Here is a 9,707-nt window from a genome sequence, read left to right on the forward strand (position 1 = left end):
GTTAACAGGGCTGATAACACCATCGGAGATGTGACAGTGGACACTAGCAAGGGATGGAAGAAATAGCATAATGATAAATGCTCTGTATATTGGTTTGCTTGCTATCTTGGAATATTATGAGTTAAGGGGTGCTAAAAGTGCCTGGTTAATGTGAAATTAAAAAGAAGTTGTTCCTGAACGTATTCCTGATCTCACAACAACACCAGGCTCTGTTACGTGCAAGGTACGTGTTCCATCAAAATCTACAGATACCATCGACGCCAATTAAAACGCAGGGTTCTTGTTTGTCTAGCATCCGTATCCTCGTATGATGAATGCCTTTCTTAAATAAGACGCGTACGCTAACTAGTGCATTATTCTCTACGTATCCAACGTTACATCCTTAACGCAGCAGGTGCGTGCTTTAAGCTGTTTTCATGTGTCTCCCCAATATCTTACCAACTGATTATTAGTAGAAGAAAGATACTCCTGTGCTGAACTTAAGTAATAAAGTACTTGTTTGTGTTGACATAGCCTCATCTAAACACGAGGGGAGTTGGGAGCATTCGGGACAGTTATACAAACCCTCGACTGCGTCTCGGGTTTGCAAAACTTCAATAATTCTCCCAGTGCCCCCTGCCCCCCCCCCCCCCCCCGCCGCCCGAGTGTTTAGATGAAGCGATATAAACACGGTAAAAAGTCCTCTATTGCTTTTATAAAATATTTTTCAAAACCCGTGTTTGTAACGTCTCATCTAAACTCTCCTACTGACCAATGAGGGCGCGCGTACTATCTTAATATTTCTTAATAGGTCCTAGAAAATACAAGCTCTAATTGACCGAGCGACGTATTTGTCAAAGTAAATAAATAGAAACGAGTAACTCTTGCAGTATTTTTTAGTTGCATTTTTTTGAAACAGAATAGTTAGTATCACCGAAGGGCTTCTCTTCTTGACTGCTCTGAGCTGGGGATGCAGCTGAGTTCTGTAGGCTGTCTGTCACATGTGATGAACTTTCCTGTCCCTGAAATATACGAAGGTTCAGTCAACAGAAAGGTTACCTAGGTGTTTCATTGGTTCCAGATCTCACACCGGAAGCAAATGTTACTTTTTCCAATGATTAACATTAAAAGCTATTAATATGCCGAGAGATACAGAGGTACAGCGTTTCCCAGGTTCAGCTTAAAGTAAGTGATCTTCTTTTCTTCTTTCCCCACCTCTGTCTAAATCAAGGCCCCAGTCTCCGCCCAGTCGATATAGAATGACCACTGCCTTAGAAATGCGCTCCTGATCTTTATTAATAACTAGTCTCTCAAGGATAAAAGGATAAAAAAAAATTAGGACGTTATTGAAGTGTCAGACGTGTTTAAGCGTGTGAGCTAATTGTGGACACAGTCAAAAAAGAATATATTCACAATATCAGGGAAGCAAGGCATCAATATTTTATCTCTTACCAGGTTTGGTAACACTATAGGTTCGAGATATGAGCATCCGCCACAAAACGTGAGCCCGTGAACAGATGACAACCGAGTCGCGTCATTCAGCTCACAAACGTGACGCGACCCTGCGCTGAGAAGTTTAAAGTTGAGAGACGAGCATTTGGCGTTCAAGAGACATTTTTGCAAACAATCCAGCTCGGAGTGGACTAAATACGTTGATATCACATGACCTTCTAGAGCGTTGTCTGTTGGGCAAAAATATGAAATGGAACGTCTAAGAAATGTAAATCATTTAGTCTATTCGTCGACGTATTTTCTCGGCATGCACACGAGCCTTTAGGTGAGTGTGTTTACAGAGAAAATAGTGATAAGTGACATGTGGGATGCGGCCATGGTATACCACGAGAAAGTGTTGCAAAACAATTTTTTTTTTTTTTTTTTTTTTTTTTTTACCGTGCCATAGAAAATACCGTGGCCAACACATTCAGTGCGACATACGCGTAGCGCTCGATGGGAATCGTCGAATAGCCAATGACCTTCCTGTATTCTGAGTGGCTGTATTTTCTATGACCTGGGGTACTTACCATTTACATTGGAAAACCGGAAATTCCAGTTGGGAAATCAAATGGTTCGCGCTATTCCGTTTGGGAAGCTTCAGAAAATATGGGCTGTGATTTGAGGTGATGCTATTTTTCTGTTCTTTTAAGTCTCTCTAGCTGATGTGGATATACTTTATAGCGATTCCCTCTCCCGCAACGTCGCATTCAATTGTTTAATGCTTATGCCTGAAATTTCCAGCCGGATGGTTTTTGTAAATGGTAAGCACCCCAGGTTTTAATAAGTGCACGCGCTGATAGCTATAGGAAAGCTATGATCAGGTTTTAGTACTGTCCACTGTTAGATTGTTTCCCATAGTGAAAAAAAAAGCAACTTCGAATTATTACCTTCCATTTCTGAGGTTTCCCACTTCGCCTACCTTGTAATGTAGTTGAACCGATCAGTGATTTCGTTATTGGTACAGCTTAAAATAAAATTAATAAGGGTTCTCTGACCTCTCCCTTACCAATTTATCTCGCTTCAAAAGTGTTTACGCAACGGTAATCAAATTAAACTTATATGGTGTTGACAGCATCCGAGCTTGTTAATTTCGTCATTATCGCGTGTCAATCATGTAGTCTTATAAAACCAAAATGAAGTCACATTTCAAAATGACGCCATCTTGGAATTAAAACGCTCCTCAGAGAAGTCAGAACAGCTTGGGAATTAAAAGACCAAAAAAAATAGTAATGATAATGATAATAATAATAATAATAATAATAATAATAATAATGATAATGATAATAATAATAATAATAATGACGATAATAATAATAATAATAATAATAATAACAACCCGATAAATCAGGAAAAAAGAAACGAATATGAGAAATGTGAAAAACTCGGTCACAAATAGCCATGAAATCTAAATTCGAATTGAAAAGGAAATTTAAAGGTAAAAATACACAAGCTTTGGGTAAAACGACCTTTTAAAACATGGATGCAATTAAGCCACGCGACCAAACAGCTATCACACGGAAATGTTTCTTAATACATTTTTTTTTTTTTTTAGAAAAAGCCACAAAATCTGACTTCTGTCGCGCGTCAAAACTGTGTTTGAGGAAGCTAGTTCATTACGTCTGTATATGTCTCCTACCTTTATTAGCGTTGCGGAAAAAAGCAAATCTTTTCTCCTCTTTTCTTTCAATGGCTAAGTTACCTCCAACAGAAGCTTTGTCCCTAACAATGCTTAGAACGACGGCGAGACATAAAGCAAGTCCCAGTTCATTCATTGCTGTGTTCAGTAATACAAACAGAAAAAAAAAAATGAAGTTAGGTTTTTTTTTCATTTTCAATCGCTTTAATTTAAGTTTGAAAGGTGGAGAAACAACTGACAAGAATCTTGAAATGAAAGTTGACGTTAACGTGACGAGGAAGGCGATTTCTTTGGTCGGTCAAAAAAAAAAAAAAAAATACTGAGAAAGGAAATGAATAAATGTGTGTTTGTTTTGTTTAGTTAAGTTTATTTTTTTTTTTTACGTAGGGATTTTCGCCCTTAGACGTCCTCTAAAGAAGCTGTGACTATTACGGCCTATTTCAGATTGAAGCTCTTAGTGTTCACAGCAATCTTTCTACATTTCTTCACATGAAGCCGACCACCATGCAGGGAAAAAGGATTCATGATATAGATCTAAACTGGGAACAAAATGCATATTTTTTTTGTTAAAAGCCCGGGAGATAATTAACAGCGACAATATATTGAGTGACGTCACATATTATTGCTTTTTTTGGTGTACACTTCATAAGCGAATGTCATATAAGTAAAGCGAATGATACATCAACTGCCGTTGAACCAAATTTATCTTTGCTGCTCGATGTACTTAACTAGCTTCATGAACCTCAGTAAACTGCATCGAAGTGCCAGTTAAGTACATCAAACAAGAAAAGTAAATTTGTTCAATAACAGGTGATTTATGACTTGGTGTACTAAGTCATTAATCTTTATTTTTTTTTTATTTTTCACCAAATTTTCAGAAAAATGCCAAAAGAAATGAAATGATTCTTCTTTCAGGCGTTCTCTCCCGCCATTCCTCTGAAAGTGATGTTCAGATAGGAAAAGAAAGGTTCATAATGTGCGTTTGTTGCTTTATTGGAAAATTATGATCATTTGACTCGGCTTAACTTTTCCTTAAATTTGGTTAGTCACGGAAACATTTCATACCTCTATAAATATATCACAATTTTTTCATGAATTTGAACCATTCTACAACCTAGGTGAGAAACATTTTATCTCAAAGGAGATATATTGAAGCGATATTTTGCTAAGATTAGGGAATAACAGCGCGGTAGTTCTATTGCTAGCAACCTTGACAATTCGGATAGGAAAATTTCTGGTACGCTCACCTTTTTCGAAGTAAAATCGTTAAGATAGCGTCGCTTTTTCATTCATTGTTCCCTCTCAATGAATTTCTGTATTTTGAGCCTTCATTTCATTCTCATGCGAAACAAATACTGATAACTCCATTCTCTTTTGATGTCTTGCGATCGGAAAACTTCTACGGCTTCGGTTGTTTTTAATTCTCTCGCTATTGAAATTGTCAGGTGACCAAATCTCTGCATTGTGATTGGCGCGGATTTGCGGATATAGTGAAATAAGTGCATGTGGTTGTGTCCCGGGGTCTTTAATTTGTGTCTCAAGCGGCGTCGCTTCCCGCGGGTATTCATCTATGCCGGTACCAATATTAACCCTTATCTTTATGCTAACTATATTTTGGTCGGAAGGCGGTCTGAATTTCGCAAAACAACCGTGAAAGGATCAAATGTAAATTTCACCATTTTGCACTCTCTTCTTATTTCTTCTGAATATGGCTTTAATAATGTATGAAAGTTTTGACACAATAACGGCGATTAATGGCGGCTTTCAATGAAACTAGGGCAATATAATAGATAATGAGTTTAATTTCTTATCTGGCAGTGAAATAGTGAAATTATTACCTATTCCCTGGGTATAGATAATTCCGATATCATTACGTGTGTGAACAAAAACGAACATTTTTACTGAGAAGTCAATAAAAACTGAGGTCTTGTTTTTGTGTTGTTTGGATGAATTATAAACACAGAAAGTAAACAAGTCGTTAGTACGTTGGACTAAGAAGACAAAGCAGTAGAGCTTAAAAAAAAATGCGAACAAAGCTGTTAATTCACTGTTTGAATTTATTTCTTTTTTTCACGTTAACTTTAGCTTAAATTTTATCTACGAAGGAAACAACCAGTTTACATTGGTGAAAAATTAAATGAATTTTGCCTTTTGTCTCCGCTAAAAATAAAAGTTACAGTACGTCGCAACCGGTTAGGGAAATAATCATTTGGAATGCACCAAGATAAGAAAAATTATTCCGTTTTCGGGGTTTTCCAGTGGCGGCAAACAATAAACACAACGCAACAAAAACTGCTAATTACTGCCTGAACGTTTTAATTGCTATCTTTTTCTTTACTTTTGTCCTTTTTTTTCTTCTTTGTCTCAAGGAGAAGTTTGCTTGTGTTTGACTTTCATCAGCAAAATATGAAGGGGGGAAAATAAACGTCGTGAAACATGCGAATTTCTGACCCAAGAAATAACAATGAAATAAAATTTGAAGTCTCGATGAATAAATTTAAACTTCAAATGGTTCAACTTTTTAATAAACTGAAGTGTTGAAAAACAAAATTGTGGTTAGTCTGCACTGTGGCAAAGATGGATTATTTACATCTTCAGGGGACATCATTAAGTATCGTTCGTACTGATAACATACTGTACTATTCGCATTTCTTCCATTCGAGGGCAATTTTGTTGTTGTTGTTGTTGTTGATGAACTCGTGCTGTGAAAATCGATGTAGAGATTGAACTTAAATCGGTGCCCAAAATGTCCCTTTCATTGGGCAATAGGACTGGGCAGTGTATGGTTGAATACTAATTAAGCTCGATGACCATGTGTGCTGATATAAAATGATCTGCTGTTTAAGATGGTTTTTTGAGACTCCTGTCATGAATTTACTTTGATATAAGCGAAAGTATCTTTGAAAGAGCGTCGAACATTTTTGCTGCAAAAAACAATATATTTGTACGTGTAATGATAAATAATAATGAAAACAAAACACCGGGTTATACTTCTCTGGGCATAAATTTGCCGTTATAATTTCTTTAGGTCTTGGTGCGTAGCGATTTCTGTTCGTATTCAAAAGTTTTGCTGCTGTTTGGAGCATAGTTCAGAAACACGAAACAACACGGATTTAACTAACATTGAACAGGAGTGAAATCTTAATTCAACGCATTTCGATTATGCTAGACTTGGAGTCCAGTTTTTTTTTTAATATCAGATTCGATTTCACAAGCGGCAAGTTAGGGGTTTAATGATATGGAGTGCATTCATCTACTCACTTTATGATATTGAAAGACATATAATTCTACTTACTTCAATTTTAGTACGTCATTTTTATACAAGTTTTCGTCTTTGGACCAACAAATGCCCGAATGCAGGTGAAATAGCTTTAATGGAAATTTTGTAAGTCATGCATGGACAGCTATTGTTATCTTCTGAATTAAGCACCTAATTCAATCTACTTTATATTCCAGCTAACAGCTTTTCTTTAAATATTGTGACGGGTGTCTGTGACAAACACTCGTAAGACCAATATAAGACTGCTTATGACTATGACTCACAAAATTTACTTCATGGTGACTGGACTAGAGCAGTGTAATTTATTGCTAATTTTTAATTTGTACAGCGGCGTAAATTAACGGGCGCGCTTTCGCGATTTTCTCGGTCATACAATAATTGTGTAATCGCATAAAAGGTCCAACAATTAAGAATTTACACTACTCCGGATATTTGAAAATTCTTTAAACTGCACTCGCATAAACGGGTCGCGAAATTTTGTGATAATATTCAAATATCACGAGTAGTGTATTAACCCCGGGCGTTTTCCATGCAGAACGCTCCAAGAAAAAAGCTAATGATCTGCCGAAGGCTCTAGCCTTGTGGGAGGTTTGGAAAATTTAATTATTAAGATATGGAAATGCTGTTGGTCACCGTTTTCCAACCGTTAGATAAATCAAAACATCAGTGGAAAAACGCGGAGTAATTTACTAACCTATTTCGTTTATATAACCTTTGGGATAACTAATAGTAGTTTTAAAGCAGAGACTGAAGACTGCAAACTAGCAGATTTAAATATTTGAGGCGCTTTTCACAAGTAAACAAATAATTGACTACTTTTTTTCTGGATTTCCGGAGGTGGCTAAAGCGCGTACTTTTGTATAGGGTCTTAACGCCCCTAGACTGTGAATCCTTAATTGCACTTTCTTCCATACACTTACCTCTACTTAATGTCAACTGTAATTAAACGACGTCAACCTCTCTTTCTCCCTATGTCCCACTTGGGGCTATAAGGAATGGTGATAAACCTCTCTTTCTGGAAACGTAATTCTTCGCTGGCTATCTTTGCTGTTTAAAAGAAATACGTTTTCTTGCCATAAATTACAGAAACACAGTACACCGTGGTACGGGGCTACGTGTAAATAAGATCAGAAAATAGTGTTACCCTATAATGAATGACACGATCCGTGCTTGTCTTTGTGTCAGCACACATGTCACTTCAGAGCCACAATTATAATATATTTATTATGTCCGGACAAAGGAAACGTTCTGGAACCAATATATCAAATAATTTCATCTAAAAATCGTTATTCAGTCGTCGTTTTCTTATGCTTTTAATGATTAAAGTGACATCAATGTACCGAGCAAAACAAATCGCCTCTAAAACTGTAGCTCTAACGTTTTCTTATAAACCAAAAATACGTGTTTCCAAACGTTGTCTAGTAACAAACCAATTGTGTAGTGAGGAAAGACTGCCACAAAATATAAACGAAAGAGAAAATGTATATTTCATGATTAAGCCGAGATTTCAAAAAACAGCCTGTCTCTGACATGGGAAACTAGTCTAACAAAGAAATCGTAGATGGAATTGGCCTTTAGCGGAGCTTTTAGGATATGGTAATCCCTGTCTCGCTACGACTACGCCATGAGTTGGAGACCAAAATTATGATCGTCACAATTTCTTATTTGCCTTTAATGTTATGATGATCATAATTTCGCGACATGCGTAATACGTACCAAGAAGTCCAAGAAATCTCGGGAAGACCTTAGTTGGTGAGGACCTGAACCAGATTACGCTCCTACTTATTTTTACTCAAATGTCATTCCACATTTAGTCTTTAACTCGTGATTTGCGATAACAAGTTACGAGTTGTTGAGGGTAAGCAGGTTATGTAAATGAAATGCAAATGAGGGGTCAGTCTCTCATCCGTAATTTTTTTGTGGTAATTCTGTTTATCAGTGGTTAAAGTGTATGAAATTAATGCATAGGTAAATATTGCGAGGGCATATGTCGTTTTAGATATTACGTAACTACGTGTGTTGCACTGTGCAACATAAACATCTCCCAGTCGTTTCGTCTGTAAACTTTCTGAAATGGCTCCCAAAGCAATGGCTGATGTTTCGCGTTTGGAGTCGGACAATTGCTCCCAAATCGGTCGACCCCTTCGCAGAGTTCTTTCACACCTCAGACTCGCAGCTTCGCAGAGAAAACACAATTGGCACACAGATTGGCTGAATTACTCTTACTTTAAAGAAGACTTCAGACATTCTTGGAGTCACGTGTATCGTGACGTCTGTCGGAACGTTGATTTGATGGCACTCAAATTAACCTTTTGAGTGTAAGCTACGAGCACTTAGTTTCTGCAAAATTATTCCATTCGAGGTTTCCGTTAAAATCGTTTAAGGTCCCCTCCACACTACGACGGAGGAATTTAAAAACGAAAGTTTCACCCTGAAAACGCTTCAAATGTTTTCCGTGCAGACTAGGCCGGAGAAATTTGAAAACGCACCAATCTTCGGCGATCTTGAATTTGTGTTTTAGGAAAACCCGGTCAGGAAAATCACATGATGATCGTAACGTCATCGTTTTTTAAAAGCTCCGTTTTCAAAATGTTTTCAGTCCACGCGAAAACGAAAAGAAGAAAGAAAAAACGGTTTAAAAAGCGTTTTCGAAAAGCTTCGTTTTCGTGACGGATTTTCCTCGAAAGGGAAAAGAATTTCTCTATAGGAAATTTCAATATTCCGCACGTGTTGTGACATTGAGAAGACTATCCAATCAAATAGTTGCATTTAGACGACGTTTGCTGCGTGGTCACGAGCTTTTCAAAATTTATATTGCAAATTATTCATGCGATGAAACATCAGTCACGTTCTGTTCGTTGAAAGTAGGTTTTGCTATCCACGTTTAGAACTTCAACATGCAGAAATCTTGTTTTCTCCCCACTTTTTGCTACAAAATCTATCAATGCACAACGTAAGATATGTCCGTATATCAGGAGCTGCTACGAATCTTCAATTCTTGCAACAAGAACTTCGCTTCAAGAAAATTTCTCAAGCACGTGATTCGCGTAAACCAGAGATGCAAAAGCTCTTTCTCAGGACATTTAACGACTTTTGGGCCCTTCTTGAGGTAAGAACTATCCGCAACAGTAGATATTATTTTCTCACAGAAACAATACTGCACTTGAAGGAATTGTTCATATTCACCGACTGAAATGGCAATGTAGACGTAAAGGGAGAAGTAGATTTTATAAGCAATCAATCTTTGTGAATTTGAATTCCTTAATTTGCATCATGGCTAAACAATAATTTCGAATGTTTTGTTAGCAACGTTATTTT

General features: G+C 37.1%; 1 protein-coding gene across 1 annotated transcript in view; it reads right to left on the minus strand.

Annotated features, from left to right (window-relative positions):
• LOC145503408 (uncharacterized) overlaps positions 1-4,870 on the minus strand; it is a 10,634-nt gene extending 5,764 nt beyond the window's left edge. The window contains exons 1-5 of the mRNA XM_081482867.1: positions 4,357-4,870; positions 3,110-3,247; positions 1,432-1,661; positions 914-1,001; positions 1-43 (exon numbers count right to left, since the gene is read on the minus strand). The exon at positions 1-43 is cut by the window's left edge and continues 224 nt beyond it. Of these exons, the coding sequence (XP_081338993.1) occupies positions 1-43; positions 914-1,001; positions 1,432-1,661; positions 3,110-3,245 (497 nt within the window). The 5' untranslated portion in view covers positions 3,246-3,247; positions 4,357-4,870. The remainder of the gene's footprint in view (positions 44-913; positions 1,002-1,431; positions 1,662-3,109; positions 3,248-4,356) is intronic.
• Positions 4,871-9,707: the final 4,837 nt, after the last annotated feature.

This window comes from Orbicella franksi, chromosome 11 (genome assembly GCF_964199315.1).
Source record: "Orbicella franksi chromosome 11, jaOrbFran1.1, whole genome shotgun sequence".
Taxonomy (NCBI): domain Eukaryota; kingdom Metazoa; phylum Cnidaria; class Anthozoa; order Scleractinia; family Merulinidae; genus Orbicella; species Orbicella franksi.